The 18166-nt window shown below is 37.8% G+C and overlaps 1 protein-coding gene across 3 annotated transcripts in view; it reads left to right on the top strand.

Moving 5' to 3' along the window:
* Nucleotides 1-18166, top strand: part of RALBP1 (ralA binding protein 1) — an 86931-nt gene that overhangs the window by 53978 nt on the left and 14787 nt on the right. For all 3 annotated transcript variants that reach the window (XM_077135978.1, XM_077135980.1, XM_077135979.1), the window contains exons 2-4: nt 7634-7928; nt 9809-10267; nt 15336-15685. In XM_077135978.1, the coding sequence (XP_076992093.1) occupies nt 7685-7928; nt 9809-10267; nt 15336-15685 (1053 nt within the window). In that variant the 5' untranslated portion in view covers nt 7634-7684. The remainder of the gene's footprint in view (nt 1-7633; nt 7929-9808; nt 10268-15335; nt 15686-18166) is intronic.

An 18166-nucleotide genomic window follows, 5' to 3' on the forward strand; every position in this document is an offset into this window, starting at 1 on the left:
CCTAGACAGATGGGGGTTTGCCAGCATGTACTTACTGCGTCCTCCCATCAGGTTTTGCTCTTTACGCACCTCTTCTCTCAGCCCTGCCACTTCCCAAGTGCAGCTGCCCACTGTGAAGACAGTGTGCACGGCAGGAGCCTCTCTCCAGCCTGTTGTGGTGGCGTGGGGAAGCCAATCGCAGTGCCCAGAGTAGCAGCCAGCCTGCAGCGCCTCGTGGATCCGCCACACACCGTGCCTCATAGGACAGCTATTCCTGACACCCAGCTGAACAGCTGCTCTCAGTGCCTGGGGGCATGGTTCCTTGCCATCGATGTCTGGGATACCCATGGGTGCTGCCAGCTTCAGGGCTGCTCAGGGAGATTTCCCTAGCCAGTAGCTGGGGCAGACTCGAGCAGAAGGGCAGTCATTTTCCTCTGATCCATACCTCTCTATGCTCCGCTGTCCACACCCAGTGGGGCCATGGTTGGTCAGACCCACCCTGCTCTCACCTCCTGATCTCCCTCTCTCCTTCCCAAGAGTCACTGAAGACCCTCTGTGGGAGTCCTGGTTATTTTCTCCCTGTCCCCTATCTTGTCCCATGGAGCAGGGGTAAATTCAGTCCACCCCACTCCAGCATCTTCCTGAAAGCCCCAGTTGCTGAGTTTTATAGTGGTTGCATGTTTAGTTTTTAAAGGAAATTCCAAAGTATTTTCCACGACAGCTGTACCAATTTATATTCCCACCAGCAATGTATGAATGACCCATTTCTCTGCACCCTTGTCAATATTTGGTATTCTCACAGTTTTTTATTTTAGCTCTTTTGATAGATGTGTAGTGTTAGCTTATTGTTCTTTCCTTAGCATTTCCTGGTGACTAATAGTGAACAATTTTTTATGTGCTTATTTACTGTGTGTATATCCTCTTTGGTAAGATGTCTCTATGTCTTTTGGCAATTGTCTGAATGGATTGTTTGGTTTTTTTAACTAATGAATTTTAAAAATATATTTTTAATTGATAAATCTTCACATATGTACATTTCAAAATGGTATATAATCAGTGGCTCACAATATCATCACGTAGTTGTGTACTCATCATCACGATTATTTTTTAAGAATATTTGTCTCACTCCAGAGAAAGAAATAAAAAGAAAAAACTCATACATACCATACCCCTTATCCCTCCCCTCTCATTGACCATTGGTATTTCCATCTACCCAATTTTAACTAATGGATTTTGAGAATTCTTTATATATTCTAGATATTGGTCCTTTGTTGGATATGTGTTTTGCAAATATTTTCTCTCAGTTTTTAGCTTGTCCTTTCATCTTTTTAACAGGGTCTTTTGCAGAGCCATAGTTTTTAATTTTGATGAAGTACAGTTTTATCTGTACGAATCATGCTCTTGGTGTTACATTTAAGATCTCTTTTCCTAGCCCTAAATCTTGAAGGCTGTCTTCCATTAGTTAAATAGACATACATTTTTTCAACTGTGATCTACTTTGAGTAAATTTTGTGTAAGGTGGAACTTACATTGAGGTTCATTTTTTTACCTGCAGATGTCTGGTTTATTTCATCAGCATTGTGTAGTTTTCAGTATGCAAGCTCATGTACATGTTTTGTTATATTTACACTGAAGTATTTAATTTTTTGAGTGATTATAAATGGCATTGTATTTTTAATTCATGTGTTTATTGCTAGCATACAAAATACAGTAGTCTTTTGTATATATAAGGATGTTGCTACTTTCATAAAATGAATTGAGAAGTTCTCTTCTGGTTTCGGAAAGAATTGTGTAGAATTGGTATTAATTCTTCTTTAAACATTTGGTAGAATTCTCTCATGAAATTCTCCAATGAAATTCTTGGCCTGGGGATTTTATTTATCGGAATTTTTTTAAGTTATGAATTCAATTTCCTTAAAAGTTATAGGGCTATGCAGAGTTTCTGTTTCATACTCAGTGAGTTGTCGTAGTTTGTGTTTTTCAGGAACGTGATCTATTTTGTCTAAATTTTCAAACTTGCGTATGTAGAGATGGTCATAGTCTTCAGGGTCTGTAATGATATACCCTGCTTCATTCCTAATAGTGGCAATTTGTGTCTTCTCTTTTTTTGGTCAGTGTTGCTAGATGTTCATCCATTTTATTGATTTTTTCAAAGAACCAGTTCCTTGCTTCATGGGTTTTCTCTATTTTCCTGTTTTCAATTTCATGGATTTCTGCTGTTACCTTTATTATTTGCTTCCTTCTGCTTGTTTTGGGTTTATTTTTTGATTCTTGGGATGGGAGCTTAGATTATTCATTAGAGACTTTTCCTTTTTTCTGATGTATACATTTAGTGCTATAAATTTCTCTTTCAGCATTGTTTTTGCTGTATCCTGAAAATTTTGATATTTTTATTTTTATTCAGTTAACTATTTTTTTTTCCTTGAGACTTTCTTTTTAACCCATTGTCTATTTAATATATTCTGTTGCTGCTCAGCAGGGCTGCTCCCGTTAGGTCAACCTTCTTGCCATTCCCATAGACCTGTGTTTTCTGTTTGTTTTTCTTCCTGGTGTAAATGTGCCTCTCTTTCTGTGCAGATCTATAAAGGGTGGTGTAGTAGAAAGAATGTGTGTTTTGAGTCAGACAGATCCTACTTTTCACCTCCTATTTGTTATATGATTTAGGTAAGTTACTTAAGCTCTCTGAGACTTTGTTTGTAAACATGAAAAAATACTGCTTTTCTTAACAGGGGTGTACTAAGACTAAATGTGTAAAACTTCTGAAGCCACAACAACTCAAATAAAATTTGGGTTTCCTTAATTAAAATTAAGGTTAAGGGCAAGGGTCATTTCTTCTAGTCGTCATATCATCCGCAGTGTACAACATGTTTTTGAAATATAGGAGATGCTAATTAGTTGATTAAATAAGCATTTGAGCACTCACTGTGTGGCACTGTGTTAAATGCTGGAGCTCACAGTTTATTGGGCAAGGCAGACATGAGCATTGAATTATTAAAATACTATATGGTAATTGCAATGATGAGGATATTTTGGGCACACAGATAAGGAGTGTCTTTTTTTTCATTTATTTATTAATTAAAAAAATAAAGAAACAAAATAAAATAACATACATAATCAGTAATTCACAATATCATCACTTAGTTGCATATCATCATTTCTTAGAACACTTGCATCGATTTAGAAAAAGAAATAAACAGATAACAGAAAAAGAAATAAAACGATAACAGAGAAAAAAAAGTTATACATACCATACCCCTTACCCCTCGCTGTCATTGATCACTAGCATTTAAACTAAATTTATTTTAGCATTTGTTCCCCCTATTATTTATTTTTATTCCATATGTTCTACTCCTTTGTTGACAAGGTAGATAAAAGGAGCATCAGACACAAGGTTTTCACAATCACATAGTCACATTGTGACAGCTGTATCATTATTCAATCATCCTCAAGAGATAAGGAGTATCTTAAAAGTAACATGTGGACATGTAAAATTCATCTGTGTAGAAGGGATAAGATGGAAAATTTTTTAAATCTTCCTCTTTCCTTTTGCCCCTTCTGAGTTAACAATGGTTAACTGTTTCCTGTATGCTTTATAATTAAATGTGTGATTTTATATCCTTTCCATTATTAATCAATTTTCTGATTGATTTAGGTTATTTTAGGATATATTGTTTTTGCTTTTAAAATGTTGCAGTGAATGTTTTCATGTATACATCTTTGAGTTCTTGTAAAAATGTATCTGAAGAGTAAGTTACTACAAGAGAAGCTTCTGGATCAAAGAGAATCCATTTAAAATTTTGATAGATATTATCAAATTGCTTTTCTAAAACGATTGTACTTGTACTTCCACAATTTTAGATGTTTTCACGTATCCCTGTTTGCTTACTTCCTTACCGACACTGGATGTTATACACCTTTTTGTCCTCTGACATTTTGATATTAGAATAATGATAGCTTATTGTTTTAGTCTATATTTTAAAGTTATGATTGAAGTCGAAATGTTTTTTTCATATGCATATCAGTTATTTTTCTATCCAGTTCACATCTTTGCCCAGTTCTCTTTTGGGTTGTTTATATTTTCTTTGATTTCTAAGACCTCTTTGCTTTTTGAAGATTAGCTTTCTATCACATTTTGGAAACATTTTTCACATTTGCTTTTCTCTTTATTTATGGTCAGATTTATCACTTTGACCTTTATGGCTTATAGATTTTTTTAAAACTGCAAAATAACCATAAAAATGAGTACATGAAAACGATATGGTTGACTTCTGGAGAAGATGGCGGCTTAGTAAGACGGACGGGTCTTAGTTCCTCCTCCAGAAAAGCAACTAAAGAAACCGAAACAATACGAAACAGCTCCCTGAGTCACGACAGAGACCAAAAAGACAGCGTACCCCATTCTGGAACGGCTGAACGGGCAGGGAGAATCCGCTGCGGTGAGATACCCGAGGGGCGCGCGTTTTCCCGGCCGGGGCGGCTGACGACTGGGGTCCCCTCCACGCACGTGGCTCCCGGTCTGACTGGGAACGTTGGATAGCGGGGCCCTCCCGTCACGCTTGGCATCTCGGGCCAGTGGGCAATTTGGACTGGCACTCCCCCAAGCCACGGTGGCCAGCGACCCCCGCCTCCACGTGTGGTTTCCCTGGCTGACTGCCCCGCAGACAGACGAGCGCCAGGAGCGCCACCTACTGGGCAGGAAAAGAAAAACAGAGCCCAGAGATTTCACAGAAAAACCTTTCAACCAGCCAGGTCTCACACTCAGGGAAATCTGATCAAATGCCCAGACACCAGCAGAAAATAATGGATGATGCTCGGAAAATTGAAGATATGGCCCAGTCAAAGGAACAAACCAATAGTTCAAATGAGATACAGGAGCTGAAACAACTAATGCTGAATATACGAACAGAAATGGAAAAACTCTTCAAAAACCAAATCAATAAATTGAGGGAGGACATGAAGAAGACATGGGCTGAACAAAAAGAAGAAATAGAAAATCTGAAAAAACAAATCACAGAACTTATGGGATTGAAGGACAAAGAAGAAAAAATGGAAAAAACAATGGATACCTACAATGGTAGATCTAAAGAGACAGAAGCTACAATTAGTGAACTGGAGGATGGAACATCTGAATTCCAAAAAGAAACAGAAACTATAGGGAAAAGAATGGAAAAACTTGAGCAGGGGATCAGGGAACTGAAGGACAATATGAAGCGCACAAATATACGTGTTGTGGGTGTCCCAGAAGGAGAAGAGAAGGGAAAAGGAGGAGAAAAACTAATGGAAGAAATTATCACTGAAAATTTCCCAACTCTTATGAAAGACCTAAAATTACAGATCCAAGAAGTGCAGCGCGCCCCAAAGAGAATAGATCCAAACAGGCGTTCTCCAAGACACTTACTAGTTAGAATGTCAGAGGTCAAAGAGAAAGAGAGGATCTTGAAAGCAGCAAGAGAAAAACAATCTGTCACATACAAGGGAAACCCAATAAGACTATGTGTAGATTTCTCAGCAGAAACCATGGAAGCTAGAAGACAGTGGGATGATATATTTAAATTACTAAAAGAGAAAAACTGCCAACCAAGACTCCTATATCCAGCAAAATTGTCCTTCAAAAATGAAGGAGAAATTAAAACATTTATAGACAAAAAGTCACTGAGAGAATTTGTGACCAAGAGACCAGCTCTGCAAGAAATACTAAAGGGAGCACTAGAGTCAGATACGAAAAGACAGAAGAGAGAGGTATGGAGTAAAGTGTAGAAAGAAGGAAAATCAGATATGATATATATAATACAAAAGCCAAAATGGTAGAGGAAAATATTATCCAAACAGTAATAACACTAAAAGTTAATGGACTGAATTCCCCAATCAAAAGACATAGAATGGCAGAATGGATTACGACCCAGCAATACCACTGCTGGGTATCTACTCAAAGGACTTAAGGGCAAAGACACGGACGGACATTTGCACACCAGTGTTTATAGCAGCATTATCTACAATTGCAAAGAGATGGAAACAGCCAAAATGTCCATCGGCAGACGGGTGGCTAAACAAACTGTGGCGTATGCCTACGATGGAATATTATGCAGCTTTAAGACGGACTAAGCTTGTGAAGCATGTAATAACATGGATGGACCTAGAGAACATTATGCAGAGTGAGTCTAGCCCAAAACTAAAGGACAAATACTGTATGGTCCCACTGATGTGAACCGACATTCGAGAATCAGCTTGGAATATATCATTGGTAATGGAGACCAGCAGGAGTTAGAAACGGGGTAAGATAGTGGGTAATTGGAGCTGAAGGGATACAGACTGTACAACAGGACTAGATACAAAAACTCAAGAATGGACAGCACAATAATACCTAAGTGTAATGTAACTATGTTGGAACACTGAATGAAGCTGCACCTGAAATATGGTTTTTTGTTTGTTTGTTTGTGTGTTTGTATCTTTTGTTTTTGTTTTTTTTCTTTTTCCTTTTTATATATATATTTTTTTATTAGTATTATTACTTTAATTCTCTTCTCTGTATTAACATTCTATATCTTTTTCTGCTGTTTTGCTAGTTCTTTTCCTAAATCGATGCAAATGTACTAAGAAATGATGATCATACATCTATGTGATGATACTAAGAATTGCTGAGTGCATGTGTAGAATGGAATGATTTCTAAATGTTGTGTTAATTTCTTTTCTTTTTTTTGATTAATAAAAAAAAATTAAAAAAAAAAATGAGTACATGGATGGTTCATAGAATACTCTGCCTGCCTGCCGTGCTGGAGATCTGGGTTCAATTCCAGGCACATGCACTGCCCACCCTGCCCCCACCCCACCCCCAGAAAAGAGTGCATAGAGAAACAAATGGATCCAGTAGTGTTTCAAGTGAATATCATAATGATGTTGAAGAGGAATAAGAACCAATCCAGGTGACTTTTGAACACAGTACTTTGTGTACCCTCAGAAGAAGAAACAAAATGCATTGAAGTCCTGAACTCTTGTTATATTTGTCCTTTGTAATGTATGTTATAGAGAATCTCTTTTGTGGATATTGTAGAACTGAGCAAATGGGCGGTCCTGTTTCTTTCTTCATAACTGCAGTACAAAAGAGAACAGCTCTTAACCATATGTGGAATCTTAACTGTCTATTTGCATGTGGTAGAAAGCTACCATTAATGATTTCCAATTGTTTATATCATTAAGTATATCACTTTATTGGAAATTTTAATTATGATACTAGACCATTCACAAGTAAACATATTAGTCTTTGTAATTTATTTTTCATGTTGCAACATTGTTTGATCACAACTTAAAGAAAAACAGTAAAAATTTATATTGGATAGGTATCAAAATGGACTGCAGTAGCAATTTCTTTTTAAAAAGAGCTATGTATTTGACCTTGAGAACTCTAGCTGTGGTTTTCATGTAGGCTACTTTTTTAATGCTTGAAGATCCTAGGGCTTCCAGCTCTTTGAGAACTCGTCTGTGTAGTGCATGGAATGTAACTTGAGATAATAGAAAGTGAAAAGGCATTTTTAGATGGGGTGGGGTAGGAGGAAAATATTTTTGGTTTATAAATGCCGGATTAATTGCTACCTTGTGTGTGCGGTTTTGGGCTTTGGCTGGTGTTGGAGGGTCTGATGCACTTCTCCCTTTTTGGCAGGTGTGATGGGCAGGTAACAGAAGACCTTCGCCTCCTCAGCAGGGAGTCAGAATGACCGAGTGCTTCCTGCCTCCCACCAGCAGCCCCAGTGAGCACCGCAGGGTGGAGCCTGGCAGTGGTCTGACCCGGACCCCCAGCTCTGAAGAGATCAGCCCGACGAAGTTCCCCGGGCTGTACCGGACTGGCGAGCCCTCCCCTCCCCATGACGGCCTCCACGAGCCTCCTGACGCAGTGTCTGATGACGAGAAAGACCATGGGAAGAAAAAAGGAAAATTTAAGAAAAAGGAAAAAAGGAGTAAGTGCAGGCTTTTCCTCTCTGCCTTAGCCCTGTTTTAGATCATTTCCCACTTAAAAACATTTTCCTGCTGTCTTGGAAATATGTCCAGTTCAAGTCTCTTGTTTGAAGTTTTCTATTCTTTATTTTTGGGTTCTCAATTTTTGTATGCTAGAGTTATATTTTATGGTCTCACTCTCACAAATATAAAGACCAAATTTCCAAAAATGGTATGTTTTCCAGTGGAAATTTCTTAAAGTACTCATTTAAAATGATGTATAAAAGTAGATACTGGAATTTTGCCCTTGTAAAATCGTACTTTCTTGGGTAAGTTTTGTAGGCTGTCTGTTTTGGGGGGGTGGGGGGAGAATCGGGGAAGACACTTGACTGGAACCATGAAACTCATAGTTCTTTAGCTGCCTTAAGCAAATGCCAGAGTGCGTTCCATTTCTAGTTCCTGTTCAGTAATGGGAGTGTATCGCTTAAGCATAGTTCTTTAGTGTGTTAAAAGCAAATAAGTTTTTTTTATGTTAGATACACCTTTATTTTGGGTTTGATGATGTTTTTAAGTTAATTTGGAGTGTAACATTCAGAAAGAGTACACAGATCATAAGTATGCAGCTTGATCAGTTATCACAAAATGAACTTGCTTGTGTAGCCATTTGCAAGGCCTCTCCAAAACTAATTCCCCTGACCCTCCCATAGGCTCTGCCTGATTTTGAGCTTTATGTAAATGAAAGCATATTTCGTTTTGCCTCTTGGTTCTTTTGCCCAATATGATGTTTGTTTGTTTCATCCATTTTTTTTCATGTGGCAGTAATCTATTTATATTTATTGCTGAGTGTTATTTAATTGCATTAATGTACTAGAATTTATCCATTCTCCTCTTGGTCATTTGGGTTATTTTTGTTTTTGACTATTATGAATATGCCCTGGGGACATTATTTTATGTGTCTTTGGTGCACATGGTTTTGCGTTTCTGTTGTGTGTGTGCCTGGGAGTGGAGTGGCTTGCACACAGGCCAGGTGCATATCAGCTTTAGGAGTTCTGCCAAAACGTTTTCTAGAGTAACTGTACCAGTTCATACCCCCCCACTGGCAGTGTGTGTGGATTCTAACTGCTTTACAGCCCTTAACATTTAGGTCCTTGGATTTTTTGCCATTCCGTTTGGGATGGGTTTAAGTTAGAGGGTAACCTATGGAGCATCTTTAATCTTTCTTACAAAATAGCCTGATGGTAGCTGGCAAAGAAAAAGAGTAGTAGAGTTATAGATATTTAAAAACAACAAAACCAAACTAAGGTGATTGAAATGTTCTAAAGCAGTTGGGTACTTGGTCAGTATGAGAACCAGGGCTTCTGAGGCAGGAAAGTGGGCTGAGGGATTTTATCATCAAAAGATTGGGAAATTCCCTGGCTTAGTCCCTGTCATGGTCTCCAGAAAGAAGTTAACAGGTAGTGATGGGAGTGTGAAGTGTGATGGGGGCATCCCTGGAGATATATCATGATGCCTCAAGCTACAGACACCAAATATGGGAAAATCTAAGCTAGTTAGAGTAAGTTAGAGGACATCATCCACATGATAAAGGATAGTCTGATTTCTAGGAAGATTCATTTCTGTGCATTTATAATATTTGACTTACCTAAATTCCATGCACACATATTAAAACAGGTTTCTCCACCCACTATTGTGAGGATGGTAAGTGCTTTCCCCATGCCGCCCTCCTCTGGCCAGGGGCTGTCATTGAAGCCTGTGATTAAGCTGAGAAGTTTCAGGCTGTGGCTTGGCCATGAAGTGAAAAGCTGGTACCAGAACTTCTGTTTAGTTCTCCTTTTAGATAGCAAATGGACTGCTTGGTATTGAATAAACATGTTAACTTATACTCCCTACATTTCTTTGGTAGCGGAAGGCTATGCTGCCTTCCAGGAAGATAGCTCTGGAGATGAAGCCGAAAGTCCTTCCAAAATAAAGAGGTCGAAGGGAATCCATGTCTTCAAGAAGCCTAGCTTTTCTAAGAAGAAGGAGAAGGATTTTAAAATAAAAGAGAAACCCAAAGAAGAAAAACATAAAGAAGAAAAGCACAAAGAAGAAAAACATAAAGAGAAGAAGTCAAAGGACTTGACAGCAGCTGATGTTGTTAAACAGTGGAAAGAAAAGAAGAAAAAGAAGAAGCCAATTCAGGAGCCAGAGGCACCTCAGGTTGATGTTCCAAACCTCAGACCCATTTTTGGCATTCCTCTGGCTGATGCTGTGGAGAAGACCATGATGTATGACGGCGTCCGGCTCCCAGCAGTTTTCCGGGAGTGTGTAGACTACGTTGAGAAGTACGGCATGAAGTGTGAAGGCATCTACAGGGTTTCAGGTACTGAGTGTGTGCAGTCAGCTCGGTAGCTTTTTTGTGTGTTGTTTTTAAACATTTTCTTTTTCTGGTTTTTATTCTTTTGAGTGGCTTAATTTTTTTAAAAGTTAAAATTAACTTCACTTTCATTTTTCCGAGGAAGGAGAAATATTAACTTGTGAGGAAAATTGTGGCCTTGTTCATTTTCTTGATCTTTCCAGGTTTAACTCAGTTTCCCCTCCCATCTTTTGGTATTTTGGCTGTTTAGATTTTTTGCTAATACTTCCATTAGGGGGAGTTCTGTATGAGTTGTTCACAGCATGTGGCAGCCCAGAATGAGCTCAAGTGCAGCCCATGGGTTGTACTGCTTAGCACGATGGGCTCCTACCGTTGTCTTCTGCCCCCTCTCTGGCTGAGCAGAGGCACAGGGCCACGGGGACATCAGGGAGTGGGGAGGGGAGGGACGCTGCCTGCTTTACAGAAGCTTTTTGGCCAAGAGACAAATTTTTTGATACATTCATATATTTTCTGAGTTTGGCTAAGGGGCATGAAAATGTTATTGCCTAAATTTTTAGGCCCCAGGTGTGAATGGTTCTGTCAGCCATGTGTAGCTCTTACGTGTATTAGTGAAACTGATTGTCAAATTGCTTATCCGTTTATGTACGTACCACGAGTGAAAATGTCGTTTTCATGCTTGGTAAGAATATGTTACGTATTGGGTATCTAAAATCAAGCAAAATGTATAATGTTTAAAATTAAAAAGTTTTATTTCTTACGAAGCAGTGTGACTTTTATGCTGACAAAGAATGAGTGTCCTAAACTGTGGCTAGATCTGAGGTATGTTCCAAATCATTAAATTCCCATTACTTAATTTATTGGTACATCATCGACTTCTGTTTAGAAATTTATTTTATAAAATTGTTGATCACACTTATTTTCATGATACGTTAAGTCATCCACATTTAGAATGTATAAAGAGATTAGACTTAGTTTTTCCAGAATTGATTTTTCCATTTAATTGGTTCATTTGTATTTTTAGTAGGTAGATTTGATACTTAAGTTTTGTTGAGAAAAGGCAGACATTTTTGATAGCCAGGGAAATCTTTAGGTAATCTTACAGATAAAATGCTACTTTATAAGAATATTTTGGCTTAACTACTATATTATAGAAAATAAATTAGGTATTGAAGTTGAATTTATAACACGTTGGTAGTACATAAAAATAATACATTTAAACGAATTTGAAAATTTACTTAATAATTTATGATGACATTGATTTTTAAAAATTTAAGCAGTGATAAAATGAGCTTTCTGACAGACTTGAAGAAGTTTTGTTTCAGATGAAAGTTTCTCTGAAAAATTTCTGCAACTTTGTTCAAAGGATTTTTTAAAGAGTCTTTTGTCTTTGACCTATTTTTGATGTTGCAATCTTTCAGAGATTCAGAGTTGCAGAGAAACTCCTCTTTATGTATAAACGATTCAAACTGAGCTGATAATTGAATCCTAGGGGCCAAGCTGCTGCTTTCATCAATTGAAACACCTTTCTTTTTCTTCTTCTTTTTTTTACTACAGAGTTTACGTCTGTGATTTTTCTTTTCTGTTTTTTTTTTTTGCATGGGCAGGCACTGGGAAACAAACCCGGGTCTCCAGCATGACAGGCAAGAACTCTGCCTGCTGAGCTACTATGGCCTGTCCAGTTTTTCTCTTTGAATGTTAAAATAATATCGTTTTCTGCTGGAAACTTTTCGTTCTCATTTATTCATATATAGATTCCAGTTTAAAATCTAATATAGAAAATAATTTAAATGATTTTATACATTTCAGTTTGTTTACATCTCATTATGTCTTTTTGCATTAAAGTGTACCTGTATGCTTATCTCTTTCTACTTGAAATCTTTATTTGGGGTGTCCAGTTTTTAAAAGAAAAACATTTTGGTAATAATTTCAGAGTAACAGCAAATCAGTTACATTCTGATGCAATTTTACTTGTGCAATTTTATGGGTAGGTTCTGTGGAAGCCTCTCTGTATTTGGGTGTGTGTGCAGAGAGAAGTGCTATATATATGACAGAGTGAGGTCTTTGCCAAGAATTTCAATGAAAGTTATTACTTATTGTTTTATACATATTGTCATAAAAATAAGAAAATGGGGATGATAACCTTTCTGTCTTAAAGTTCGAACAAAAAATAAAATTCATATTACTTTAATAATTGGCACTATTGATTTTATTTTGTCAATGCAAGATAAATTATAAATTTATTGTAGTGCCATTAAAAGGTTTTCATATAAGAGAAGGAATGTGAGAGGCCTGTAAAATGCTAGCTGGATTAGATGACATTTTTTAAAAACATTTTTATTGTATTATATAACATGTATACAAAGCAAAGAAATAAAAAAGCAATAATTTTCGAAACACTCTTCAACAGGTAGTAACAGGAGAGATCCCAGAGTTTGTCATGGGCTACCATACCATCTTCTCAGATTTTTCCTTCTAGCTGCTCCAGAATATAGGAGGCTAGAAGGCATAAATATTTTTTTATCACCACAATCGATTTTTCCCTTTTCTTTTTCTGTGAAAAATAACATATATACAAAAAAGCAATAAATTTCAATGCACAGCATCACAATTAGTTGTAGAACGTATTTCAGAGTTTGACGTGGGTTACAATTCCACAATTTTATGTTTTTATTTCAAGCTGCTTTAAGATACTGGAGACTAAAAGAGATATCAGTTTAATGAGTCAGCATTCATATTCATTTGTTAAATCCTGTCTTCACTGTATAAATCCACCATCACCTTTGATCTTCCCATTCCTCTCTCAAGGGATATTTGGGCTATGGCTATTCTAACTTTTTCATGTTGGAAGGGGCTGTCAGTTATAAGGGGTAGGGAGATGGAACTATCTGATGTTCTGGAGAGGCTGGGCCCTCTAGGATTCAGGACTTATCTGGACCAGGGACCCATCTGGAGATTGTAGGTTTCTGAAAAGTTACTCTAGTGCATGAAACCTTTGTGGAATCTTAATATATTATATTGCCCTAGGTGTTCTTTAGGATTGGCTGGAATGGTCCTGGTGGGTTTGGCAGGTTGTGATAAGTAGCAAGGTCTACCTGAAACTTGCTTAAGAGCAACCTCCAGAGTAGCCTCTTGAGACTATCTGAATGCTCTCTGCCACTGATACTTTATTAGTTACACATCTTTTTCCTCTTTTGGTCAGGATAAAATGGTTAATCCCACGGTGCCGGATTCATCCCTGGGAGTTATCTCTCACGTCACCGGGGACTTTCATCCCTGGATGTCATGTCCCACATAGAGGGGCGGGCAGTGATTTCACTTGCGGAGTTAGCAGAGAGAGAGTGAGGCCACCTTGAGGAACAAAAGATGTCCTCCAGAAGTAACTCTTAGACATGCCTATAGGTAGTTTAACCTTCTCCGCTACCTACATAAGCTTCACAAGAGTAAGCCTCTGGATCAAGAATGTGACCTACTGATTTGGGTGTCCCTAAAGTTTGACACAGTATCAGGGGAGTCCCTGATGGTAAGGTTTAATAATTCCATATTTAGATGATTTTTTTATAGATGACATTTTAATATCACGTGTACCATTAGAAACATTCAGTCTTAATTTGTGGCTTGTTTCAAACAATTGGCCTATTAAGAAAAACATGAAGCTGCTTTGTGATCTTGTGACCAGTCATTACTATTGAATTATATCACTTAAGTGCACATTAGATTGAAGAGTTTAAAACCTCAAAAAACACTCATTTTGTATGACAAATTTTCTTCCTCTCCAATAAGGAAAGCAAAACGATTTGATTTTAGAAACCCAAATTTCAGTTTATCCTTTTGTTCGAGTTCTGTTCTGGATTAAAAAGACAGTTAAAGATGACAGACTGAAAAATACAAGTTGTACATTATGCTGAGTAAGACTAGCCAGAAACAAAAGGACAAATACTGCATGGTCTCACTGATATGACTAACATTAATGAATGAACTTGGGTAATTTCAGTTAAGAACAGAAGTCATCAGGAGATAGAAATAGGGTAGATACTGGGTAACTGGAACTGAAGGGAGACAGATTGTACAACAGGACTGATTGTAAAAATTCAGAAATGGATAGCACAATACTACCTAACTGTAATACAATAATGTTAGAACACTGAATAAAGCCAAATGTGAGAATGATAGAGGGAGGAGGCCTGGGGGCACAGATGAAATCAGAAGGAAAGATAGATGATAAAGACTGAGATGGTATAATCTAGGAATGCCTAGAGTGTATAATGATAGCGACTAAATGTACAAATTTAAAAATGTTTTGCGTGAGGAAGAACAAAGGAATGTCAATAATGCAGGGTGTTGAAAATAGATGGTAATTAATATTTTAAAACTTTAACTTATGTGTGAGACTAAAGTAAAAAATGTTTATTTGGTACAAAATAAAAAAATAGAAGTTGTATTGTTGCCACAACTTTAAGAAAAATTAGATGGAACTTATTTGAATGAGAATAATTTTCAATCTGTTTAGACAGTGAACCTCACCTTTTGCATTTATAGTGCAGTTTTTAGTCATAGAAAAGTAATTATGTACGACTTTATTGGAACGTACTTAGGTATACTGTTTGTGTTCTGTGCTATCACACTTGTGATTAGTTAGAAAAGACAGTTGGCCCAAGCCCTTACATAGTATCTGGGCTCAACTTCTAGGTCGCACCAGATCCTGTATAAAGCAAGACTTGGATTAGTTTACTTTTTTGCCAGAAATTTTTCTATTAATCTTTAAAAATATTAAAATTTTTGCCTGAATTATCATATTTGCTTACTATATCCAGGATTGCTTAACTTTGGTTCTGAATAGTGACTTTTCAGTTATCATTAGCTTTTGGTTAAATTCACACTTGGAACATCATCTTTGCCTTGCTATTTTTTACAGAAGAACTAGTTTATAGGCCATGCCTAGCAGGGCTCAGTTACTGCTCAGGTAACTGTTCTCATATCCCCCCAGTATGGTGGGCACGGTGGTGATGAGATTTCCTGTAGCCGATAGTTTTCTCTTCTTGGCATTCACTTTCTTTTCTAAATTTTGTGTCCGAAGGAATTAAATCAAAGGTGGATGAGCTGAAAGCAGCCTATGACAGAGAAGAGTCTCCAAACTTGGAAGAATATGAGCCGAATACTGTAGCCAGCCTGCTGAAGCAGTATCTTCGCGACCTTCCAGAGAACTTGCTCACCAAAGAGCTGATGCCCCGTTTTGAAGAGGCGTGCGGGAGGAGCACGGAAGGCGAGAAGGTGCAGGAGGTCCAGCGCCTGCTGAAGGAGCTGCCTGAGTGCAACCATCTCCTCATCTCCTGGCTGATTGTGCACATGGACCATGTCATCTCCAAGGAGCTGGAGACAAAGATGAACATACAGAACATTTCTATAGTGCTCAGCCCCACTGTACAGGTACACGTGTCCCCTCTTGTCTTGGCTCTTAGTGTGGAGGGCCGTGTCTGTTGCTGGGTTGCATGCAAAGCAGTCAATGGAAGGTATAGGATTTATTAGTTTGAATATAGGTCTTTTTTCTTTCATGCTGTGGACAGTGTTGCCCTGTAGATAATGAGCATAATTGCCCTTCAGTGTGTGTAATTTGAATATTGTGCCATCTTTGGTATGGATTTATAAGCCAGTTCCCAATGACAGTGATCTGTCATCAGTGGAGGAGGGGCCCATGGTAATGGCAGTTCTACAGAGTTCATCTGTAGAATTTTAAAGAATGGAGTTATTTCATCAGAAAGGAGTATTGTTTAATTAAACTCAGGCACAAAGGGGCCTACCCTGAATTAGGCCAGTCAAGGATCTAACCTGAGGATTTCATTCATAGAAATGGATCCTAGAGAGGCATTTTAGGGTATCTTAGTCTGAAAAGGTACTTTCAGGGATTTCAGTAGTGTTAATTGGTGTCTTTTTTGGGGGGAGTGGGGTGGAGGGGGTGCATGGTCCAAAAACTGAACCCATGTCTCCCGCATGGAAAACGAGCATTGTACCACCAAACCACCTGTGCACCCCAAATTTGTGTTTTTTTACAACACATACTTGGTCTTCATTTATTGCTGCAGTTTGTGCTGTCATGGAATGTTTTCCTTTAATTAGAGCTATTGATATTTTACTTAGTCCAAAAGCAAAAACACAGAAAATGAGATGATCATTTTTATTTTTTTTAAATTTTAAGCCCTCTTTTTGGTTAATATACTAAGGAGACTATAATAAGAGTGTTTCTTTTTTTAAAAGATTCTTTCGTTTTGGGAGCAAAATGTTTCTCAGTTTTCAATTTGATCATTGCTATTAGTCAGGATTTCAAAATTTGGTAAACATTACACAGTTAAGTATCACAGAAGATACAGGTGTGTTGTAGGACTAAGTTCTAGGTAGGAAATACTTTCCTTTTTTTTTCAGCGAACCTAATGTTTTGGTCTCCTAGTTTATGAACATTGTTGTAGTGACCTGGCTGCTGAAGCAGATACCATGCAGGGGATTGGCTCAGTGGGAGTGTATTGGCTCATTGTTTTGAGGCTAAGGGAAGTCCAAAGCTGAGGTATCAGCAAGGCAATGCTTTCTCCTCAAAGACAGGGTTTCCAGGGCTGGCTGCTGGCAATCCTTGGTCCTTGGCTTTTCCGTCACGTGAAAGTGCACGTGGCCACATCTTCTCCTTTCTCTTCCTGTCCTGTTGACCTCTCGCTTCTGGTTCCTTCCTGTGGCTCTCTCTCTCGGGGGCCTTCATTATTAGGCCTCGTAGGTCTTGGATGAGAGGATTCAGACCTGTCCTCGTTCAGTCAGCCACACCTTAACTGACATAGCCGCATCAGAGGACCTGTTTACAAGGACTTCACAACCAGAAGTATGGATTAAGATTAAGAACTTGTTTTTCTGGGTACATAACCACAAGCCACACAAACACCGTATTTAAAAACTGGCGATCTGAGCACGCACAGAAGGTATTCACTTCTGGAGCTCTCAGCCTCCGCACCAGTTTAGGACTGCAGTTTTCCTACTGCCCTCATTGTTCCTTAGGTTCAGTTGTGTGTGTTCACAGGTCTTTAAAATAACTTGAAAATAAAGAACATGAGAATTAAAAAAAATCAATTAATGCTGTAGTGTAGAAGTAGTGTGGAAAGTAGCCCTGTGTAGGCCACTTCCGAGCAAACTGATGGTCATCAGCTTCTGTGTTCTTTATTGGCATTCTTTATTTTTTAATCCCTTATGATGCTTTTGAATATGTGATTTATCTTGTATTTCTCCATTTTCTTTATATTGGCAATTAACTGACAAAGCATCTATCATATTACTGAGGAAGATTTTCATTTAAACATTAAGGATGAAAGGATACAGCATGTGTAGACACAATTTAAATGAAATAGCATCATTTTAAAGTTTTTATTTTTATTGACAAACCAAAACAACATACAAACATGAACATTCTTATATTCCATATATGGTGTACAATCAGTGGCTCACATTATCATCACATAGTAGTGTATCATCACCATGATCATTTTTTAGAATATTTGCATCACTCCAGAAAAAGAAATAAAAAGAAAAAAGAGAAAACTCATACATTATAGCCCTTACCCCAACCTCTCATTGACCACTAGTATTTCCATCTACCCAATATTTTTTAACCTTTGTTCTCTTATTTTTTTTCCTATACCTCTTACCATTCCTTTTCATTGATCACTAATATTTCAATCAACTCAATTTATTTTAACATTTGTTCCCCCATTATAATTTATTTTTAATTCATATTTTTTACTCATCTGCCTATACCATAGATAAAAGAAGCATCAGACACAAGATTTTCGTAATCACACAGTCACATTGCGAAAGCTTTATCATTATACAGTTACCTTCAAGAAACATGGCTACTGGAGCACAGCTTTACAGTTTCAG

The sequence above is a fragment of the Tamandua tetradactyla genome, chromosome 18, assembly GCF_023851605.1.
Source record: "Tamandua tetradactyla isolate mTamTet1 chromosome 18, mTamTet1.pri, whole genome shotgun sequence".
In the NCBI taxonomy this organism is placed as follows: Eukaryota; Metazoa; Chordata; class Mammalia; order Pilosa; family Myrmecophagidae; genus Tamandua; species Tamandua tetradactyla.